Below are 22,875 nucleotides of genomic sequence, written 5' to 3' on the forward strand. Positions count from 1 at the left end.
AAAATGTTATAATGTTGAGAAAATAGTACGTATTACATGTTCTAAAATTATGTGTTTTAAATAAATCTTATTTTAAATATTACAGTTTTTTGTAAATGTATTAAACATTCAAATAAAAATTTAAATTCGAATTAAACTTTTTATCCGTATTTTGTAACAGTATGACCATAGTCCAGCAATCAGAAGGTGTACAGCTATCGAACACTCTATCGACTGTCTCCCATCTCCAAAACAGATATATTTACCAATTGTTTATATTTTCATATTTTTTTGCAACGGTTTTCGTTGTTTAATAGCCCTTCTATGATTAATTAACTTAATTAGTTTGAAAAACAAATGTCTTTATCCGTGGACAACAACAAGGCGGGGCTTAGAAAGATGGATATGAAGCTGGAAAACTATCCTACATGCGCCGTGGAGGCACTAACTCGATTGGGTAAACTCAATTACCCTAATTTAAGCACTGAGTTTAAACTATTGATATTCCAGAAACTTTGATTGCCAGCCGAAACAAGCAGAACATGGTAATGCAAATCATATCGGAGTATATATTTCTGGAGAGAAGTGCCAAGGATGGTCCACTAAAGTCGCAGGCGCTGCCCATCAGCCAGTTGAACCTGTTCCAGGAGTTTCAGCTGATCATAGCGCTTATTGAGTACTTCTCTCGGCCCGGCAGGGATGCTACGCGCAATGCCATATTCCTGTCACTGTTCGGCAGTCATTTGACTCCGCAACGCTCCAAGCTTCTGTCCCGGCTTATAAGCACAGCGGTTTCCGGTTCTGTAGCGCCGCTGCTCTCCTCCGCCGGCACCTGGATGCAGCAGGTAGGCTGCAAAACGCCGCTCAGCCTGGAGGTGGCGCAGAATATAGTCAGCGACTTTATATCCTACACGCGAAAGACACCCGAGCAACTGAAGCATCTGCCGATGGTGGGACCGCACTTTGCGGCCAACTTTATGGTGGCTGTGGCGGATCTCTATTTAAATGAACAGCGCTCCCATGTGCTAACCCCGCCGCCAGATGCGCTGCTGGACACAATAACCGAATGGATGACGGAGAATCCCACATTGTGCCAGGCCTCGCAGCAGCCCTTGATTCTGCCAGCGGGTGCTATAGCTATGCCCTTTGCTACGCCTTTGGCCGGACTCTTGCGATGGGTGGTGCTGGCTCCCTTGGTCTCCAATAGGGCTGCCTACAGCAATCTGCATCTATCCCTCCTGCGAACCCTCCAGCAGCTGGTTAGCAGCGGAGAGACCACTGCTTTGCCCATCCAGGATCTCATGCAGATCGTGCAATCCCTACAGAACCACTGCGCCCGCCTGAGCGAGTCGAAGACGGACCCGGACACGGATGCAGCCTATCAGAAAAGCATGGAACGCTTCGCCCAGGCCGTGCAAATCGCTTTAAGCTCAAACTGCATCACCAATCAGATACAGTTGCTGTGCGTCCTGGAATCTTTGCCTCCACATAAGCTGATGAAGATCGTCATAGCTGCACACAAAAAATAGTAGAATATGAAATTGAATTGTAATAAAGATTTTTACAAAGACGGCGTAGAAATATCTATTTTTTTGTTATTATGTATTGGAAAAGTAATTGGCGTATTCCATATTTCATATTTTTATTTTATATACATATGTATGTATGTCGCATATTTTATGAATATGCATTAAATTCCGAAGTCATACATCAAACGTAGCGTATATGTTAAACTCTCCAAATAGGCCTCTCAGTTTAACAGTTATGGCAATTCAACTTTTATTTTCAAATTAAAAAAAAAAGATTTTTAAATTTCGGTATTCCTGGTCTAATATAATCCTTAAATTCCGTGCTTTGAAGCAAGGTGCCTCGGAACTTTTGTTTGTAAATCTGTTTTTGCATCGACAAATTCATGATTTTCCTCGAATTCACGACCTTCACAAACTAATACCACGCTCCAAATTTTGGTGTGGACTTTTGAATGGAGTTATTCGATATAAGTCAATAATATATACTAAATATAGATACTGTTCCGATATAAATTAAAAACACTAAACACAATTAACAGATCACTAAAAAAGTAATAACATTAAAATATTAAACAAGCTGCTTAAGATTCTAAAAAAGCTGGAATTCTTGCTGGCCGCTGTTTTAAAATTTTACCCGCAATCACACTTGAAAAAAGGCGGAATTTGACGGGAAAAAAACGGAAATTACATTACTGCAGGGCTCTGGCCACACCAAACGGGCAAATTAATTGCCACCGGCGGGCACACTAGCCCTCGCCAGGCCCTATATAAAGCGGACTTTAGCCCATATCCCGTCACTCGCTCGACACTCGCGGGCGAGGTAGGCCGTGGTCACTCTGGTGAATCACACAATGGTGCAGTTGGTCTTCCACCCCCGGGTGAGCCCTCCGATCAGCGAGGAGGAAGAAGACCATTTATGACGACCTGAAATTTTGGGTCAGACATATTTCACCCCTGGGCAGCTGATCGCCCGGGGGTGCACTATTAACATAAAAAGCAGAATTTGGTTGAGCAGGCATGACCGCGGAGAACTCGCCTCCTCTGGCGCCATCTGAGCCGGCGCCCGTAACTCCGATCAAGGAGCAGGCACGACCAAGGAGAAGCTTATCTTCTCCGACGCCATCTGAGACGATTCTACTACATAATCGTGCACCCCCGGGCAGCTGATCGCCCGGGATAATCGTTCACCCCCGGGCAGCTGATCGCCCGGGGATGATCGATTGCGCTGCGTTTGGATACCCACAGAAACAGGCAAAATCCTCTGCCTTGCAGTTTTTGTGGCCTTGCAATAAGACGATTAAATTCGTGCACCCCCGGGCAGCTGATCGCCCGGGGGTGCCCTCCAATCAGGGAGGAGGAAGGAGACCATTTATGACGACCTGCAATTTTGGGTCCGAGAGGAGAGAGAATCACACAATGGTGCAGTTGGTCTTGCACCCCCGGGCAGCTGATCGCCTGGGGGTGCAAGAGTACGATGGCGCTGCAAAATGTGGATACCCACACAAACAGGCAAAATCCTCTGCCTTGCAGTTTTTGTGGCCTTCCAATAAGACGATTAAATTCGTGCACCCCCGGGCAGCTGATCGCCCGGTGGTGCCCTCCGATCAGGGAGGAGGAAGGAGACCATTTATGACGTCCTGAAATTTTGGGTTCGATCAGGGGGGAGGCACCAAGGCTGGATGATTTGGTATAACACGAAGAGTAACAAATTCACATATTCAAAAATCTGAAGACCAAGCCCTATATAAGGCGGGCCATGGCCCATAGCTCGCCGCTTAGCGCCCGACAGCGATTGGTTGAAGTTAGCCTCCAGTAGTCGGTCGCAAGTCACTTTTTGGGTGGACCGGATCCTTTGATCTTGTTCGCCCTACACATTGTTGTTAGTTTCCCTCCTCCTTAACCTCCTACGACGAACGTAGTCCACTCCTTAGCCCCCCGAGGACTGACAGACGTCACCAATTTTTCTTTGGCTTAATTTTTTTTTCTATAATCTTATTTAAAATATTTATTTCATTTCATTTAGTTTTTATATTATCCTAGCGCGACAAGGCTTAAGGCTTGCACTACGTAATGTGATCCAAACTAGTGTTTACTGCATTTGTAAATTTGCAAATTAATAATTAATAGGGTAATAAATTTACGCCTTTTCCTAAAAGGGACCCTTCACATCTAGCAAGACGATTTTAAAGACCCAAAATTTCAGGTCGTTATAAATGTCCAAGTTGAATTTGTTCGACTCTCTGTGTTATACCAAATCATCCAGCCTTGGTGCCTCCCCCCTGATCGGACCCAAAATTTCAGGACGTCATAAATGGTCTTCTTCCTCCTCCCTGATCGGAGGGCACCCCCGGGCGATCAGCTGCCCGGGGGTGTACGATTGTAATCGTCTTATTGCAAGGTCATGCCTGCTCAACCAAATTCTGCCGCCGCTTTTTATAGTGCACCCCCGGGCGATCAGCTGCCCAGGGGTGAAATATGTCTGACCCAAAATTTCAGGTCGTTATAAATGTCCAAGTTGAATTTGTTCGACTCTCTGTGTTATAAAAAAATCATCCAGCCTTGGTGCCTGCTCCGAAGGGGACGAAGGAGTGGACGATGCCGGGATTGTGCCGTCTCAGATGGCGTCGGAGAAGATAAGCTTCTCCTTGGTCGTGCCTGCTCAACCAAATCATCTAACCTTGGTGCCTGCTCCTTGATCGGAGTGGACGGGAGTATATGAGTATATGAGTTTCTTAAAGACCCAAAATTTCAGGTCGTCATAAATGGTCTTCAGCTTTTTGTAAAGGTCTAAGTTATATTTATTCGACTCTCTGTGTTCTACCAAATCCTCTAGCCTTGGTGCCTGCTCCTTGATCGGAGTGGACGGGCGCCAGAGTATATAAATTTCTCCGCGGTCTTGCCTGGTTGAGTCGCTGAGCCACCCGAGGACTGAAAGACGTCACAAATTTTTCTTTCATTTAATTTTCCTTATATAATTTTATTCAAAAATATTCCCAGCGCGCCCAGTTCGTATGCTGCCATACCGATGGAAAAGGCATACAGCGCATGTCCTTGGCATCAAGTAATGGGCAGTTGAAAGGATCTGCAGGGATGTGGTAAAAATCAATACTATTCCAGTTTTAGGCTTTCGGTGCGGTGCAAGCTTGTTGAATAGAAATTAAAACGTAGCTCGGAAGCCTCCGAGGGGGAAATCACTTGGCATTTCATATAAATGCTTCAATGAATCCTGTGCCGAGCCGCGAATTCCTCGAGGTCCATCCTCTCCACCAGCACCAGCCGCACTGCAAGCAACAATGTTTTGTGTTCACGGAGATAGCGGACATCGAGCTGCCCGCGGAGATAACCAAGTTCGGTGGCGGAACTGAGAAGATTAGGTGTTCTAATGGCGGCATACCCACCTACAGTACTAAGAAGGACTCTTGCAGCGAGTCCTCGGGTGAACGTCCGGAAAGATCCAGAGGCCGCAAGATTTTACTAGGCGTGGGTGTGGTGCTCATCTGTATCGCCATGGCCGGCGGGATACCTCTTGCGCTGCAACTCCGCTCCTCGTCGCTGCTGGAGGCCCGATTAGCTTTCATACGCCGTCTGCTGACGGAGTCGCCGCTAATCGAGGGCTCCTGGAAGCCCCCGAGCACCATGAATTTGAACAGCAGCAATCTGTTTGAGGTGCGGCAAAATCATATAGGGGCTGTTCTCTGGCCTATAGCCGTGCCGTGCGGAGCGCAGTACCTGGATGCAGTGCAGCTTACGCTGGAGGGTATCGACAGGGCCAAGCGCATTACCGCCGCTAGCGATCTAATGCATATTGTGGAGTCTGCCGATGAGATGGAGCAGACACATATCCGTGGAGAAGTCGCCGTTCTAATGGGCATTAGTGGGGGTCATGCTCTGGGCACCAGCACGGCGGTCCTGCGATCGATCTATCTGTTGGGAGCCCGTTTTGTGTCCATCACCAGCCTGGAGTGCACCACTCCGTGGGCGGCGGCGGCCATTCGGAGGCCCGACTACCTCGTCGAGGAGAATGTGACGAATTCATTCAACGAATTCGGACAGGTTACTATTTGCAAATTAATAATTTATAATTAATAGGCTAATATATTCTTCCGCTTCCAGACGATGCTCTTTGAGATGAACCGTTTGGGAATGCTGGTGGAAATTTCGATGCTTAGTGAGGCTGCCATGTTGGCCGTCTTGAAAACGGCCAAGGCGCCCGTACTCCTCACGAACGCCACACCGCTTTCCATGTGCAACAGCACCAATATAGCTTCCATTCCCGACCATGTGCTAAGGTAACATTTCACTAGGATCTAATCCTACCTCCTCTAACCTCCTCCTTTCTGTATAAACGCAGCCTGTTGCCCGAAAACGGAGGAGTGATACTGCTTAACTTGGAGCGCTGCGGCGATCGGACTTTGGGCGTTCGGGAGGCCATCACTGCCATTAACTATGTGCGCAAGGTGGCCGGTGTGGATCACATTGGATTGGGTGGAGCTCCCAAGAGCTATGCCCTCCTGCTGGCCGAACTGGCCAGGGATCGGGTCTGGGGCAATGCGGCCATTAAAAAGCTGGTTGGCGGAAATGTCATGCGGATTCTGAGGGAGATCGAGACCCTAAAGAACCGATTGCCGCTGTACGAAGAATGGATTCCACATGAGTCTATCGAGAGCAACTCCTATTGCCGCTATCCGGAGTCTTAAGAGCAGCTCCTCCAATTAGCTCAATTAGCGTTTGTTCCCACACATAATTATCGAACTATTTAATTAAATTATTAAAGTACAAACGGTGCGTACAACTTTAATTGTAAGTGAGAGTAGGAGCCTATTTACACTTTGCCTTATTGAGAGTCCAATCAGGGACTGTCGCTTATCCCCCGAGTACTAGGCCGAGCTCTACATTTGTATGTACATAGGTTTATATTTAATGAATATCATTCTAGGTTAAATACATATCGGTGTATGGAGATATTATAATACGGATACGCTTAACGGCTACTAGACCTCCGACGACTATTTTACACTGATGCCCATCCGCACGCCGAGGGTCAGAGAAATCACTTCTTGCTCTGATGGCCGCTCGTTTGTCTCGCGCTTAACAATCTTCCGCGAGAGGAGGTCCTCGTTGTGGTCCAGTTCCTGGTCATCGGATCTCAGCTCGCGTTTCACTCGCGATGGCTCGTTCTCGTCGTCGTCCAGTTCAAAGACATTGTTGTCCGAGAAGGCCAAGTGGTTGATCTCCTTGAAGAAGGAGGTCTTTGCGTTACGAATGGTTCTATCGTAACCAGTATCGCTCAATGGTGGCAGATATGTGGCAGGAATTCGGCTGGTGCCTCTGTATCCTGAGTCTGGACAACGTGGATCGATGGAACCTGGATAACAGTAAATTGGCGTGGTGGCGTCGATCAGCGTCCTCGTCGTCGTTATAGATGTTCTTTGAGTATAAGGTGTAAAAGTGGGCCTAAAAGAAGGAATCGTGGTCCTTGCAGATACTGGAGATTGAGTCGTGACTCTGGGGCACCGGCTGTCAGTCGCGCCCGGGAAGCAATCGGGCCTGGCAGTGGTTATTTGAGTCCTCGAGGTTGGAGGAGCGTAAGTAATTGGTGTGGTTGGCTTCGTTGGAATTGATACTCTCCTTGTTGACGGTGGGAGATAAGTGGCCGGCTGGCATTTTATGTCGTCGGAGCCCTCGGAGCACCCGGCCCTTTTCGTTGTGGGAATTTTTGGACATCTCGGATCTGGCGAGCCGGGAAAGCAGTTAAGGCAATCTATATCAGTCGAGCCCTGGATGCAATTGGTCTTGGAAGTGGTTTCTGGTTTTCTTGGAATTAAAGGCGTATAAGTGGGCCTAAGAGTAGGAACAGTTCTTGCCGATACTGGAGGGAGATATGTAGAGGATTGAGCCTTGGAAGTGGTTATAGAAATTCTTGGTGTTGGAGGAGTAAAAGATGGCCTAAAAGAAGAAATCGTGGTCCTTGCAGATACTGGAGATTGAGTCGTGACTCTGGGGCACCGGCTGTCAGTCGCGCCCGGGAAGCAATCGGGCCTGGCAGTGGTTATTTGAGTCCTCGGGGTTGGAGGAGCGTAAGTAATTGGTGTGGCTGGCTTCGTTGGAATTGATACTCTCCTTGTTGACGGTGGGAGATAAGTGGCCGGCTGGCATTTTATGTCGTCGGAGCCCTCGGAGCACCCGGCCCTTTTCGTTGTGGGAATTTTTGGACATCTCGGATCTGGCGAGCCGGGAAAGCAGTTAAGGCAATCTATATCAGTCGAGCCCTGGATGCAATTGGTCTTGGAAGTGGTTTCTGGTTTTCTTGGAATTAAAGGCGTATAAGTGGGCCTAAGAGTAGGAACAGTTCTTGCCGATACTGGAGGGAGATATGTAGAGGATTGAGCCTTGGAAGTGGTTATAGAAATTCTTGGTGTTGGAGGAGTAAAAGATGGCCTAAAAGAAGAAATCGTGGTCCTTGCAGATACTGGAGATTGAGTCGTGACTCTGGGGCACCGGCTGTCAGTCGCGCCCGGGAAGCAATCGGGCCTGGCAGTGGTTATTTGAGTCCTCGGGGTTGGAGGAGCGTAAGTAATTGGTGTGGCTGGCTTCGTTGGAATTGATACTCTCCTTGTTGACGGTGGGAGATAAGTGGCCGGCTGGCATTTTATGTCGTCGGAGCCCTCGGAGCACCCGGCCCTTTTCGTTGTGGGAATTTTTGGACATCTCGGATCTGGCGAGCCGGGAAAGCAGTTAAGGCAATCTATATCAGTCGAGCCCTGGATGCAATTGGTCTTGGAAGTGGTTTCTGGTTTTCTTGGAATTAAAGGTGTAAAAGTTGGCCTTGGAGTAGGAACAGTTCTTGCCGATACTGGAGGGAGATATGTAGAGGATTGAGCCTTGGAAGTGGTTATAGAAATTCTTGGTGTTGGAGGAGTAAAAGATGGCCTAAAAGAAGAAATCGTGGTCCTTGCAGATACTGGAGATTGAGTCGTGACTCTGGGGCACCGGCTGTCAGTCGCGCCCGGGAAGCAATCGGGCCTGGCAGTGGTTATTTGAGTCCTCGAGGTTGGAGGAGCGTAAGTAATTGGTGTGGTTGGCTTCGTTGGAATTGATACTCTCCTTGTTGACGGTGGGAGATAAGTGGCCGGCTGGCATTTTATGTCGTCGGAGCCCTCGGAGCACCCGGCCCTTTTCGTTGTGGGAATTTTTGGACATCTCGGATCTGGCGAGCCGGGAAAGCAGTTAAGGCAATCTATATCAGTCGAGCCCTGGATGCAATTGGTCTTGGAAGTGGTTTCTGGTTTTCTTGGAATTAAAGGTGTAAAAGTTGGCCTTGGAGTAGGAACAGTTCTTGCCGATACTGGAGGGAGATATGTAGAGGATTGAGCCTTGGAAGTGGTTATAGAAATTCTTGGTGTTGGAGGAGTAAAAGATGGCCTAAAAGAAGAAATCGTGGTCCTTGCAGATACTGGAGATTGAGTCGTGACTCTGGGGCACCGGCTGTCAGTCGCGCCCGGGAAGCAATCGGGCCTGGCAGTGGTTATTTGAGTCCTCGAGGTTGGAGGAGCGTAAGTAATTGGTGTGGTTGGCTTCGTTGGAATTGATACTCTCCTTGTTGACGGTGGGAGATAAGTGGCCGGCTGGCATTTTATGTCGTCGGAGCCCTCGGAGCACCCGGCCCTTTTCGTTGTGGGAATTTTTGGACATCTCGGATCTGGCGAGCCGGGAAAGCAGTTAAGGCAATCTATATCAGTCGAGCCCTGGATGCAATTGGTCTTGGAAGTGGTTTCTGGTTTTCTTGGAATTAAAGGCGTATAAGTGGGCCTAAGAGTAGGAACAGTTCTTGCCGATACTGGAGGTTGAGTCGTGACTCTGGGGCACCGGCTATCAGTCGCGCCCGGGAAGCAGCGAGGCTTTGGCGTTGTATTTTTGAGGTGATTCTGTAGACACAGCGGGTCTGTGGAATCCTCGGGGCACGAGATGGTCCTGGAATCACCACAGGAGGGATCTCTGCGCGGATCTGTGAGGTCCTCGGGGCAGAAGAGGTTCTTGGAACCGCTACAAGCGGGATCTCTGCGCGGGTCTGTAAGGTCCTCGGGGCAGTAGAGATTCTTGGAATCGTCACAGGAGTTATCCCTCTGGCAAGCACCATTGCAAAGCTCAATGTCGCACTTTAGATAGACTTGGGATCGGTCGGGGAACCGGAACGCCTTCAGGGTGTTGTAGTAGGTGGAGGTGAGACTCGATGGCCCCTTATATCTTCTCCACTCCCCAAATATCTTCTTCTTAATCGAACACCCTCGATTGTCCGAGAGCTGGAGCCTCTTTGTGGTTCGGCCCTCGAAGTCCATGTCGTCCGAGGCGTAACACTGCAGTATATTGACATCCCAAGGCTGTTCCGAGTGCTCCACGTTGATGGTGAACGTAATGTCGTCTCCGAGGCTAAGGCTTCCCGAAATTGGCTTGATATTGGGCGGAGCGCCAGTACCGATTTCCATCCAGCACTTAACGGGACCACTGGGAGTGTCCACGGAAATGACCTCCAGCATGTCTACCACAAATGGCTTAAAGTACACGGTCTTCTCCCGCTCATCGCCTCGACTGCACGATATTTTCCGAGCAATATCGAAGTTGTTCTGAATGTCCCTGTCATTCTGGATGATCAGGATATTCTCGACGGAGGCGCAAACGGAGCAGGCGGGCTTGCTGCCGCAAGCGTTATATGGCACAGAGAATACAAAGCTGCGACCAGTTTTCTCGCCCTTCACATAGCTTTTGGAGAAACAAAAATAATATAATAATACTCTCGAATATTTACAAAAAAAACTTACTTGCACTGTGGATCGTTAAAGTATCCCTGACTGTAGATGACTCCTTCGAAGTCCTCCGAGAACTCAATCTCGACCAACATGCCATTGCCTTGGTCGCATTTCACATCGATCTTCTCAATGTTTTTCGCCGACAGAGAGGTGTCGCGGATTAGTCTGGACGAAGAGTCAAATTCGCTCAAAACGTTGTTGAGATTGTCATCGCCGCTCAGATCAGTGCCCGAAGTAATGGCCTTGAACGTTAATCGGAAAAATATTCATTAACTGATGGCGATCTCTAGAGATCCGATATGATTGCACTCACCAAGAGCAAGGCCCACACGAATATGTGGCCGATGTTGACCATCTTCTTTATTTTAAGTCTTAAGCTTTATTCTGTAATCAAACCAACAAAAACAAAACAGAATTATAGGTGGTGTATTTTTAATAAACAATATAATTAATGGTAGCTCCTTCGCTCCTTAAGTCAATCGTAAAATCTTTAAACTAATTCCTTTTTGAGTTACTTGTTTCTAATATTTTAGGTTTGAGCTAATGACTGAGCTTAAAATATTAAAGACTGACTATTACAATGACAATTACATTTTATATTTACAGTTTACAGTTTTCTTAACTAAAAGTAAAAGCTAAACAAAAAGTAACTAGGAAGGTCTAGAACGAAATGGCAAGTCTAAAACTATAAAAATTATAGCTTTACTTAAGGTAATTTCCATATTTAATGAAACAGTGGCTCAACATTAAAATCCTCTGATACTTTTAATCTTCAAAAATCCTGAGATAAAGCCAAATTAATGGCCAAGTTAATACATACTCTTCAATATTTATGCTTGTTTATATTTGAGCGCTGACAGGTAAGATTATTTTCAAGTTGAAGTTTTTTAATAAATTAAAATTATTGCCATACTATCTTAATAATATCGACTTAAATTTATGGCTCATTTCGACTCGTTGATCGAGGTGGCAACTTAATCCCCCGGCCAAACGACCTTCGCCGTGACTCATTTATGGGTTAGGCGGAAAAGGGTTGACCGATAGCATCGTAAAAGCTTGATGAAGAAACTATTTTTGGCAAAAATACGAAATATGCATAGGCGTTCGCCGAGAGTTTTGTCAACTCCAGAGCATCTGGCCAGGTGAGGTAAGATCTTCTTTATCGCTAATTACGGTTGAGTGCAGGTACGAGTGCGAGTATTTGCTCGAGCCGCGAGATGTGATGAGATGAGCCGGACCTCTTTTGCCCGATGGAACGGAGGGTGCTGCACCGACTCCGCGTCGCGGCACTAAAACGGGTTTGGTTTTTTAAATAATACAACTAACCTTTAAAAAGAAAAAAGAAAAATATATATATATATGTGCGGCTGATTTCAAAATCCATAAATTCAACACGAAGCGAAGGGAGGCGGCGGCGAAACAAATAGTGACGAGTGCCTGGTGCCTATTTGCTTAGCCGCAGTTGATAATAAAGGGGCTTCGATTTTTGGGGCCTTTTGTGTGTGGCATTGGCTTCTGCTTCTGCAATTCCCTCGGTTGTTTTTACCAAACGAATGTGACTATGGGATGTGGAAGTGGATGATTAGGTGCTTTTTCATTGTGGCCCCTTTTGTCTAGGTTATTCCAAGCATTAAGCTAACGAGACGTGGAAAAAAGTACCATTTGATTACGGATGATTTGGCATGTGAAGTGGAGGGTCTTCTTCTGTGTTTGTTCTTCTCGGGTCTTGCGTCACTCCTGGGATAATTTCAATGTTTGGGATGAATTATGCTTCCGTATTACTTAATTAATTATTTAATTAATCAAGCCTTTGGGTTTTCAGATTACTTTCCCTTATCCAAAGATTCCCCTCTTACTTGTACAAGCTTAAAACCTCGTCGCGGTTGTAAATAAAATTAGCAAAGATGTCCAGCGGATTATGATGATGAAACACCACTAATCAACCACCTTCATTCATACATCCGATTCATATTCAACGCGATTAATATGGTATTTCTTTTGGTGCCTGCTTCTCCTCGCCTCGCTTAACCCAATTTTTTTATTGGCTCCCGACCTCAGATATATCTCAGTTTGCACGTTGCGCATAATTATATATCCAATTTGATAAAAATTGGTTCACTATGTCAAAAAATTGGCCATTTATTTGTGGGCCACTCTGCAACTTGCCCTGATATAGTTATTTTCTCAACCTGTGCGGATCATTTATTTAATTTGTTAAACAAATAAACACGTTAATGTCTCAGTTAGATGGATTTAGAGATTCATAATTCTGGGGACTTCACAAATAATTATAATTGGTCAATTATAATTTTCAAAGGCCATTATTGAATGGCGATTTGGGTGTCGAAATCGAGAGATAGAAGGAATGGGATCTCCCGGAGTGTGTGTGTAAGCAATCATATTCAATTGTGTTGGCCAACAGCAGCATTGCCTCTACGAGCATTGGACATTGATGGCTTCACCCTGAACTTTTGACATTTTACCGGCTCGCATAGGCGTAGATCTTCGTATTAATCACGGCGAACAGGTGATTAGTCCGCGGGCCGCACTCCGGTATCGCATCGCATCGGAGCTATCAATATGCATGGGCACGTAGTATGTATATTAAGTGGCAGCATGTAGTATGTCCAAATGCGATTGATTTCTCTGAGCCACAAGCTCTAAGTTCTCACAATTGGGCCTTAGCTGATTGACAAATCGGTGAAATGCATTGTTGGCTATCTTTTATGGTCACATCTCGGATTCATTTAATGGCCAATTTTGGGATGAGCGCGGATTTGGTAGCCCGCCGATGATCACTACCCGTTTTGAGGCCATTAACAAGCAATTTGATTTGAATTTTTGAGTTTAAAGTTTAAGTCGTGTGCTTAGCATAAATTAAATGTATTATTATTTAGCGAAAACAATATTTTAGTGCCCGAGGATGACCCACAGGTGGGCCATAAAAGTCTCAATATGCTCGATTCGCGCTGGGTACTTAAATAAATAAAATACAGTTAGCAATATTGACAAATAAACAGCGAAATGCAAATGGCATTTGAACACCGGATCTGCGAAACTTGTTTCGCGTTTTAAATAATTACAAACAAGCGCAGAAAAAAACGGTCAAACGTATTTACAAAAAGAATGCCATTTAATAATCCCGAAATGCTTAAATCAATTGATCTTCTCCGAAGCTCATCTGCGCGAAATGGCTATATAAAAAATGTACGCAGTTAGAATCCGTGAGATTTTATAATCCGTATTACTTTCAGGTTTAACCCAAAGGCGAGCGGTTTTATTTTAGTAATATGATTCTGCCATAAAGTATTATTTCTCTTCTTTTTAGCGAGGATATAATTACTTGCATCACAGGTATTAAAAATCGGTAAGAATAAGTTCACAAGCAAGGTCACCCTGTTCGTGGGTTGTATAATTATATTTTTATTCCATTTTGGCATTATTATTTTTGCTTAATTTATTACATATTAAAATGTTTGTTGAACTGGCAAAACTGGTTGTAAAATAATTCTTACATGAATTGTATTGAAATTTAACAGCCAAAGGATATGTTGTTTTATAAATTTCTAGTTTTTTTATATTATTCAATATAAATTAATTTATGGATAGAAACCAGAATTCTTATCTTTATCTATGGCTCAAAAAATGCTACTGAATTTAAGATTTTATGGTAATTAAGTGTGATTTAATTCAAATAAATTAATAAAGTGGCATCAAAATCTTCAACAAATTAAAATTTTAATTTAAAGTAAATCAATTAATCAAAAGGATATTTTTTTATCATAAATTTCTAGGTTTTAATATTTTTCAATATATCAAATTTATTATTTATTAACAATTCATATCTGATGACCGGAAAAACTAACCAAATATAATTATTTATGTTATGTCTGGGCTTTATATTTTTATTTTTGGGATTATAATTACTTATTTATTTGCAGTTGGGCTTTAACAGGCCGCTCAATTTTGGCTAAAGATACAGAAATGGCCATTGTGTGTGGGTTGAAAGGGAAATCAGTAAATTGTTGTATAACTTCATTAATGTATTTTTTTTTTCTAAATCATTATATACATATGTACGAATAACATATTACAGTTGACTTGACAAATTTACCAAACAAGGCATTGTATCGGCTTTAAGGGAACCAACCGTAAAATTCAAAGCTTATTGATTTGACCACTTTTCTTTTTCTTCGGAAACCGGAATAAATTGCCAAATAGGATTTCAGTTTAGTTATGTGATTGATTCTGCAATGAGGTTTATGGCTTGCATTTAATTTTATTTATTTCTCAAACGATCTTCATTGCCAGCCAGTTCTTGGTTTTTCACTGAGTTCACAGTTAACTTGGTTCGGTTTATTAACTTGGCCCGCACTTGGCGGCAATTAGCGGCACTCCGAGGCGGTCGCATAAATTCACTTGAACGTTCGATCTTTGTGGAACACACATATCACTAGGTGTAAGGACTTACTGCACTTGCTCGGGACTCGTGCTTGGGGAAAATAAGTCGCTGGGATGCAGCTGGCTAAGTGGACGTAGCCGTACTAAGCGCCGAGGAGACTCGTCTTCGTTTATATACACACACGGGCCGGTATGGCCGTATGATTTAACAAAAATCGTTTCGGATATTGCCTCAAAAATCCAAAGACGCGGCAAGTAAAATAGCAGAAACAAAAACAGCAAGAAAAACACCAACGCTAGTAGCTTTTATATATTGTTTGTTGTTTATTTTACGTTTGCTCGCGGTGTTTTATACACGCACACTCTTTCAGCTCCAAGCGGGGTTATTCCGATTTATCGACGAGTTGGGTTAATTTATTCTGCGGCCGAAAACGAGTACTGTGACAGCAGCCAATATAAACTCGTAAGAATGGAATATAGATTAAGATTTATCTAAGCATTGCAATGAAAATAAAAAAAATAATAATAATACGCCAAACAGTACCAGCTCCGGACTGGAGTTTAAAAATGCTAGGGGTTATGGTGATTAAAATCTTCATTTGTTTCAATTTAATCGAAGCAAACTTGTTTCAGGATCGGGAATCATATATGTATATAGAGAGTTAACATGCTTATATTTAAGACGTAAACAGAAAATATTACGTGTTAAATTAAATAATTAGTGCCAGAAAGTGTTCTTAGACTCTCCTAAAAACTACGACCTTTGACCTTATAAATACAATTTTACAATCTTGTTTTATTTTTAAATATTATCTTTTGAAGTTATTTGATGAATAAAATATTATATATTCATGGTGAAATAATTATTACAATAAAATAATTTGTTTAAATAAATAAATCAAATTAAAATATCTCAAAACTAAAAACACACATGTTTGCCTTTCAAAAATTCTCGTTTCTTTATTTATAAACCAAGAAATTAAAAACTCTAAAACTTAGATAGAGTATTTAACAGTCCATAGCCCAAGACCATCAATTTTTTTCCATTCATATGGAGTTCGTGGGCAGAGCGGACGCGTGAGCAGCATCCACACGCCGTCTTGGCCGCCGTCTTAGCCGCTGACTTGACCCAAGCGCGCGACTGGCACATTTCGGAGACGAGCTGAAAACCGAGCTGAAAAACTGCACCTTCGGCCGGTGTGCTTTTAGGGCCAAAGAGTCAAAATCCGTCATTGTAACTACATCTGGTCGTGGTGGAGTCGCCTCAGGAGTGGGATATGTGGATGCGGAGATGGCGATGGAGATGTTGTCATGCAGCCGCCGCAGCCGGCATAGCGGACAGGTTGACGAAGTTGCCGATGCGCCTGGTCATCCCTAACAGGTATTAACATAGTATTCAGAGTTTTTGGAAGCCCAGCGTCCGCTTCGTGATGCCGATAGATTTTTAGCCAAATGGCAACGGTCATGGCGAGATGGTAAGTTGGCTATCGGAGCTGTCGTCATGGGAACGGGAACGGGGGGCGCAGAAGAATACGGATGGGATGGTTGGATGGATGGATGGAGCATATGGTACTGGTACACAGGGAAAAATATATATTTATTTGGTGCGATATTGTCTATAAATTTATTATATTTTAAACAGTAAATATAACATATATATTACAGGAAAAATTTTACTAAACTGTAAATATTCTTTATGGGAATTTTGATTATTGCTATTTCTTAATTATTTATTTCTGTATCATAAATTGTACAACAAAAAATAGACATTTCATAAACAAATCAAGAAGTTTTTTTTTATTTTATATAAAATCCTGATAAACAATATTGTATTACGCCGCAGATAAGGTACGTTAACACATAAGAAATACCATGTTTATAAATGGTTTTTATTATATTTTCTCTCAGTGTACTGGTAATTCCCTTAGCAAGCCCGAGTGCATGCACGATCGCACCGATACCGCGATAGCAGAGGTGACAAAGCCGCTTCTGCCTTTGACAAACATCACGTAACCTAGACTGCGATTTGATTGTACCCGGTACTCTGCGGGTATTCGTATTGTAGTGCCTTGAATATTGTTTATAAATTGAAGAAAAAAGAAAGGGAAGAAAGCGGATTATCTTAAATGTAAGAAAATATGTGTCCCTGATTGAAAACCTATAAATTTAATGATCTATAAATTCCGATCTAGCCATGTCCATATTTTTGTTTCAACGGAAACAACAACGGAACATCTATGGTAATCTTCTTTATAAACTATTTCTAAATTATATAATTGTAACAGGATCCAGAATTAATTTTAAACTATAATTTTCCTTAAGAGAGGCTTACCAAAGGGAACCCCCAAGTCGACTACATCATCCCGATTATTAAGTTTAAACTTCACCAAACACACTTGCCTTAAAACATTGCATTACATTTCAATTAATTAGGCTTGTACAAAGCATAATGAACATTGGCATAAACATACGGACTTATATCTATTACGATGATCAACGAAACTCTCATCTCGGATTTGCGAATCGACATTGGCTGCCTAGACATCATGCATAGTTTGTAATAAAATTAAGCAAAAGCTAAGATCACCCGTTCTTTAACAAGCTTTAAGAGTTCGGACACACCTTTAAGGTGAACAGTATTAATAAAGAAGCAAATAATTACATATTTTGATGCTTGAGACGTTTGACGTGGAGGTCTCTCATTTTATTAAATTTTAATATCGCAAATACAATTAGAGTTTTTTAACCGTGCAAAGGCCATTATAATTTTCCAACAAAGCAAGCATTTCCGATTATTTAATAACTGAAAATGTTCGAAACACATGCAGGGCAATACCAAGACGTTTCAATTTGAAAGATTTTCATTAAAAATTCATTGATGTCAAGTTCGTTGAGATGAAAGACGTGTGAAGACATTAAAAAAAAACTATTCTATCAAGCGAAAATCTATAAATCTTGATTACTAGAAACGGCGTTTTGATTTAAGAAATGGCTTTGGAAATTTAATTTCCGGTTGTGGTAAACAAACACATGGATCTCAGTTGCGTAACTATGGTATTACTTTGGGTATAATTTTGTTAGCTTTGTTAAGATCTTACATAAAATTATACTGCATACTTTAGGGCTATATTTGGAAGGCTAACCAAAGATTACAAAGTAACCACAAATTATAACTAATTGATTAGATTTTTATAGCTCTGTTAACTTTTGTTCTTTTTTTTCAGAGGTCAAACATTGTAATATGTAAATCGTTTGTGTTCTTATATATCTTAATTTAATTAAATTTGCGGCTTCCCTAAGTTACCTTTCTGCTTGTTTCCCATAAATCATTGTATTGTCTTACTTCTTGTAGCCCCAATATTTTCTAAATATTTTTGGTTTTCAGTTAACATTTATTACAACCAAAATAAAAGCTCACTGATAAAAGCTGCCCTGCCTCCTTTCCGGAGTGCAAACATTCTGCAAGCTATGGGAGCCCTGTGGAGCTTTCGAGATTGATGCAAAAATCGATACAGTCACAGCTGTTTGTGTACAACAAGTGAAAGTGTCCCAAAAGTGCCGCAAAAAATTAAATAAAAATTGTATAATAATTATAATCGACCTCAAATCGTGTTGCCTGTGCGGCTTAACTTCCTCCACAGTTGGTTTCAATCGAATTTGCCAGGATGCCGAGCTCAAGACGTGCCATTCTGAAGCACATATTGTCGGGTCTGTGCACCAAAATGAACCGAACCAAGTCGGTGCCCACTGACGTCATGGAGACGCCGCTCAACCGATGTCTCAACACCTTCGACATCGCCTTACTGGGTACTTGAGATAAATCAATTGCATGCCGGCATATTTCCGGTGTCCTAGCTGATTTTTAAGAATTTCCTTGGGTATTTGAGAGTATGACTTGGCATAATTCTAATAAGATAATCTTAACATCTGTCAGCTAAAAAATATATGTAATAAGGAGGAACATACTGACAGGATTGTTTTTATATTTACGTCTTAACTTAAATATACTTTAAATTGAAAATTTTATGATCCAAGTATCGAAGTAGATTAAGGAAGGGTAATTTTGCATCTGGGCTTAAAAATTTTAATTGAATATAATTATTGCTCTACTCTGAGATCATTATAGCATCTGTCAGATATAAATTGCCTTTAGGAAATTGCCTTTGCCGGCTTTAATATTTATTTTAACAATTTAATAAACAAAATAGAAAGTGATAAATAGGCAACAAGTGTAACTTTCTTCAATCTCTTTTAAACCTTTTCAGAGTATTATAATTTTATTCAGAAGCTAGCAAATCCGGTAAGGAACTATTTCCGACCCTAAAAATCATATATATTCATGATCAGCATTGACAGACGGATATTTTTATCCATGTCCAAAAGAAAAACATTATTTGCCATTTTTTTCGAAATTTGATAAGGGGTTACATCATTAAAATGTTCAAAAATGACCAAAAATTTTGATTTCCTAAAATTTAAAATTTAGTATGCAGATTTGTTAACCTAGAAACAAGTAGCACGGAAAAGCTTTCCGAATTGAATTTAATGCATTTTTGGCTTAGTTATCATAGATTTTTGATTCGATGCCATGATCCTAAGTGGCAAATTGCAAAGGTATACAAATTTCGGCTTCGTTTCTTGTTTCAGCTAGAAATATTAAACTTTTAATTAAGTTGTTATGTACATTGAAGATATAAGTTGTGTTTTTCTATCAGTTGTATTCTTTCTTATTCTTAAGAAATCATTTATCAGCGAGAATTAAAAATTTGCATTTCTATGAAAACTTTTGAATCAAATCTTGTAATAACTTTCTAGGTCTTATATGGAAATTAATATTAAATTAATTTAAAGTATGTGATTCTAGTAACTATACTTCTTTTAATTAAAATCATATTTCTCTATAATAATCAAGAAATCTGTCATGGCACTTGTCCTAGCAAAAGCAAATAAAATTTTATTTGAGAAACTGATCCCCTAGGGAATTCCTTGTTAGGGAGAAACAATTCTCTTCCCTTCAGAGATGTGGGAAACTCTTCTTATCTTTGCCTCGAAACCAGAATGTAATTAAATCGCGTACAGTTCCCTATGCTTGCCTTCGAGCCCCCAGAGATTAGGGAACCACCCCTAAATATATATACATATATATGGTACACATGACACTTATGTACACCGCTTTTTTCCCCCAGGCATTGGCCATATGGTTGGCGCTGGCATCTACGTGCTGACCGGCACCGTGGCCAAGGAGATGGCCGGACCCGGCATCATCCTCTCCTTTGTCCTGGCGGGCTTCATCTCGATGCTGGCCGCGCTTTGCTATGCGGAGTTTGGGACGCGAGTGCCCAAGGCGGGATCCGCCTACGTATACACGTACATCTCGATGGGCGAGTTCTGGGCCTTTGTCATCGGCTGGAATATCCTGCTGGAGCACATGCTTGGCGCTGCCTCGGTGGCCAGGGCCTGGAGTGGCTACGTCGACTCAATGCTGGGCGGTTGGATTGGCAACACAACGCTGGAGCTAACTGGTGGCATCCACGAGCCAGGACTGGCACAATATCCGGATATCCTGGCCTTCCTAGTGTGCATTGTGTACGCTGCCGCCTTGGCCGGAGGAGTCAAGGCCACGGCGGTATTCAACAGTCTGCTCACCCTTGTCAATATCGCCGTTATGGTGTTGGTCATCAGCGTGGGCTTCTGGTATGCGGACACCAATAACTGGTCGGAGGCGGAGGGCGGCTTCTTGCCTTACGGCATCGGTGGCGTCATTGCAGGAGCGGCCACCTGTTTCTACGCCTTCGTGGGCTTCGACTCCATCGCCACCTCCGGGGAGGAGGCCAAGAATCCCTCGGTCTCCATACCCATTGCCACTATTCTGTCCCTGTTCGTGGTCACCGTCGGCTACATCCTCGTGAGCGCCGCCCTCACTCTCATGATCCCCATCAGCGAGATTAACCCGGCTGCCTCGCTGCCGGAGGCCTTTGGCCAACTGAACCTCTCCTGGGCCAAGTACTTGATTTCCATTGGAGCGCTGTGCGGGATGACCACCACTTTGTTGGGCTCCCTGTTTGCCCTGCCGCGCTGCATGTATGCCATGGCCTCCGATGGACTGCTCTTCAGCTGCTTCGGCAAGGTCAACTCCACCACACAGGTAAGGATGAAAATTATGGCAAAGGAAACGTAAAAACTCATGGATTTTTTGGTCAACAGGTTCCGCTGCTCAACCTGGTAGTGTCCGGGGTTCTTAGCGCCTGCCTTGCTCTGGTCTTCGACCTCGCCAAGCTGGTGGAGTTTATGTCGATTGGAACCCTGCTGGCCTACACCATTGTCTCGGCCAGTGTGATCATCCTGCGGTACCGGCCCATGGAGCGGATCCACACAACTATACGGGTGCCAGCTCTGCCGGGCAGTCCTGACGACGACGACGACGATGACGAGGAGGTGGCCTCACAGTCCAGCATGGATACGTCGTCGCCCACCAGTGAGATGATCGAAGAGGTGCTGGCCGGCAGGTTAAAGAGCCAATTCCGGTGCCTGGAGCCACTGCTGGGTCGCTTCGAGCCCGGATCTGTAGTGTCCGTGGCTGTGATGCTCTTCATCTTTCTGAGCTTCGCCATCTGTGTGGAACTGAAGGTGTCGTGGACGCAGCTGTACACTGGCACCTGGTGGGCCCTGATCATCTACGGCTTCATCATCTTCGCCGCCAGCACCTGTGTGGCAGTGATGGCTGTGCACAACCAAAACACCAGGGGTCTAGTCTTCAAGGTACCGTTGGTTCCCTTTGTTCCGGCTCTTGGAATCTTCTGCAACATCCTTTTGATGGTCCACCTGGACGCCGTTACCTGGGTGAGATTCTTTGTCTGGGTGTGCATCGGCATGGTGGTGTACTTCCTATACGGCATCCGAAACAGCAAGGAGGGAGAGGTGTGCTCCTCGTACTCAATCCTCATGACCACTTCGGAGGCCGGCAAGGTTCCGTGGGGTTCGTTCAAGGGTACAGCTTCTACGGGCAAGGCCAAAAGTTGCGGCAAGCACTCCATCTTCGAGAGATTCACTGGACGGAGCAAGGCGGACGACAAAAAGTCCATTGTGGAGGAGAGTGAAAACGAAACTTCTGGATATTCCTAAGTCAATTCTTCCGAAACGGATTCTGTAGCCTTTTATTATTAATTGTATTATGTTGAAAATCGAATCTGAAACCTTTTTGAGAAGCTTATTTAAATTTAAAGATCAGGCTCTGAGTATAATAAACTCAATTCCAGATCAAGGATCTAATCTGAAACAAATATCGGGAGAAACTGAAAAAATACACATTGTTTTGAATACTAAAAAACCTATTTAATCAAAATCTTAAATGTAAATAGCTAAAGCTTACTAATTTATATTGTATTTTTTTGCCTGGAACAAAGTTCTGTTGAATAATTTAAAAAACATCATGAAATAACAATAATAAGGTACAAATTCACTCTTAAAACAACTCTGAATGTCTAGTTAACTGTCATTATAAAAAGTTCTTAAGTTACAGTTTCCATTCTAATTATTTAGGTATTATTAGAGGCTACGGTTTGAATCGGTGCAACAGATCCCTCTTTACTTAATCTCTTCGAATTCTATGCATTCCTAAAAAACCCAACGTTGAACGAGACATATGGCTAACACTTATGATCGAGAAAACTTTTGGTAACTATTATAACGGAGTACCTTTACCACAAAACATAGTATAGCTGTCTACTGAGTGTTATTCCAAAAGCGTATTGCAGAAATCGTATTGCATATATACAAACCAACATATTTACTTTGCAAAAACGTACAAATATATTTATAAAACGTTATGCACACTCGGCATTTGTTAAACAATAGTACATGTCTTTCAATAACTACATATACATACATATATATAAATATATATTTATAACTGTGTAAATAAACGTATACAATATTATATATATGATTGAAATTATATTAAAACTCATGTATAGTGATGAGGCTTGTGTTTTAATTCCAGTAGATTTACGTTGATAATATATCTTTACAATTTTTGTCAATAAGTAAATTTAAAATCTGTCCTCAAAATATTGAAATATTTTAGACCCAAAAGAGTTCCTTTATCAGTGTAAAACCTGAAAGACAGACTCGTTTAATGCTCGGTGTGGCCTGTGTGTGTGTGG

General features: G+C 42.9%; 4 protein-coding genes across 4 annotated transcripts; 3 read left to right on the forward strand and 1 right to left on the reverse strand.

Moving 5' to 3' along the window:
• The first annotated feature begins 196 nt into the window (after positions 1-196).
• On the forward strand, positions 197-1,562 carry LOC108075070 (integrator complex subunit 15). The gene is made up of 2 exons (XM_017167351.3): positions 197-436; positions 490-1,562. The coding sequence occupies exons 1-2, from the start codon at positions 337-339 to the stop codon at positions 1,506-1,508; spliced, it is 1,119 nt and encodes a 372-aa protein (XP_017022840.1). The 5' UTR covers positions 197-336; the 3' UTR covers positions 1,509-1,562.
• A 3,000-nt stretch (positions 1,563-4,562) lies between these two features.
• LOC108075101 (dipeptidase 3) lies at positions 4,563-6,288 on the forward strand. The gene is made up of 3 exons (XM_017167383.3): positions 4,563-5,561; positions 5,622-5,797; positions 5,860-6,288. Exons 1-3 carry the CDS (start codon positions 4,728-4,730, stop codon positions 6,203-6,205), a joined length of 1,356 nt encoding a protein of 451 aa, XP_017022872.1. The 5' UTR covers positions 4,563-4,727; the 3' UTR covers positions 6,206-6,288.
• Positions 6,289-6,412: 124 nt separating this feature from the next.
• zye lies at positions 6,413-14,828 on the reverse strand. The gene is made up of 4 exons (XM_070285041.1): positions 14,784-14,828; positions 10,626-10,696; positions 10,325-10,554; positions 6,413-10,265 (listed from the first exon to the last, which is right to left on the reverse strand). Exons 2-4 carry the CDS (start codon positions 10,665-10,667, stop codon positions 6,515-6,517), a joined length of 4,023 nt encoding a protein of 1,340 aa, XP_070141142.1. The 5' UTR covers positions 10,668-10,696; positions 14,784-14,828; the 3' UTR covers positions 6,413-6,514.
• A 3,420-nt stretch (positions 14,829-18,248) lies between these two features.
• Positions 18,249-22,689, forward strand: LOC108075004 (cationic amino acid transporter 4). Its single transcript, XM_017167249.2, has 3 exons — positions 18,249-18,520; positions 19,900-20,858; positions 20,918-22,689. Exons 1-3 carry the CDS (start codon positions 18,379-18,381, stop codon positions 21,833-21,835), a joined length of 2,019 nt encoding a protein of 672 aa, XP_017022738.1. The 5' UTR covers positions 18,249-18,378; the 3' UTR covers positions 21,836-22,689.
• The last annotated feature ends 186 nt before the right edge of the window (positions 22,690-22,875 follow it).

This window comes from Drosophila kikkawai, chromosome 3L (assembly GCF_030179895.1).
Source record: "Drosophila kikkawai strain 14028-0561.14 chromosome 3L, DkikHiC1v2, whole genome shotgun sequence".
Lineage (NCBI taxonomy): Eukaryota > Metazoa > Arthropoda > Insecta > Diptera > Drosophilidae > Drosophila > Drosophila kikkawai.

Excerpts from the sequence above, each read along its gene's own strand:
- LOC108075070 (XM_017167351.3), top strand. The coding sequence starts at position 337 with ATGTCTTTATCCGTGGACAACAACAAGGCGGGGCTTAGAAAGATGGAT. Across the intron at positions 437-489 it reads GGAGGCACTAACTCGATTGG|AAACTTTGATTGCCAGCCGA; the intron begins GTAAACTCAATT and ends TTGATATTCCAG.
- LOC108075101 (XM_017167383.3), top strand. The coding sequence starts at position 4,728 with ATGAATCCTGTGCCGAGCCGCGAATTCCTCGAGGTCCATCCTCTCCAC. Across the intron at positions 5,562-5,621 it reads CATTCAACGAATTCGGACAG|ACGATGCTCTTTGAGATGAA; the intron begins GTTACTATTTGC and ends TTCCGCTTCCAG. Across the intron at positions 5,798-5,859 it reads ATTCCCGACCATGTGCTAAG|CCTGTTGCCCGAAAACGGAG; the intron begins GTAACATTTCAC and ends GTATAAACGCAG.
- LOC108075004 (XM_017167249.2), top strand. The coding sequence starts at position 18,379 with ATGCCGAGCTCAAGACGTGCCATTCTGAAGCACATATTGTCGGGTCTG. Across the intron at positions 18,521-19,899 it reads CTTCGACATCGCCTTACTGG|GCATTGGCCATATGGTTGGC; the intron begins GTACTTGAGATA and ends TTTTTCCCCCAG. Across the intron at positions 20,859-20,917 it reads AGGTCAACTCCACCACACAG|GTTCCGCTGCTCAACCTGGT; the intron begins GTAAGGATGAAA and ends TTTGGTCAACAG.
- zye (XM_070285041.1), bottom strand. The coding sequence starts at position 10,667 with ATGGTCAACATCGGCCACATATTCGTGTGGGCCTTGCTCTTG. Across the intron at positions 10,555-10,625 it reads TCGTGTGGGCCTTGCTCTTG|GCCATTACTTCGGGCACTGA; the intron begins GTGAGTGCAATC and ends TTAACGTTCAAG. Across the intron at positions 10,266-10,324 it reads TTTAACGATCCACAGTGCAA|CTATGTGAAGGGCGAGAAAA; the intron begins GTAAGTTTTTTT and ends TTTCTCCAAAAG.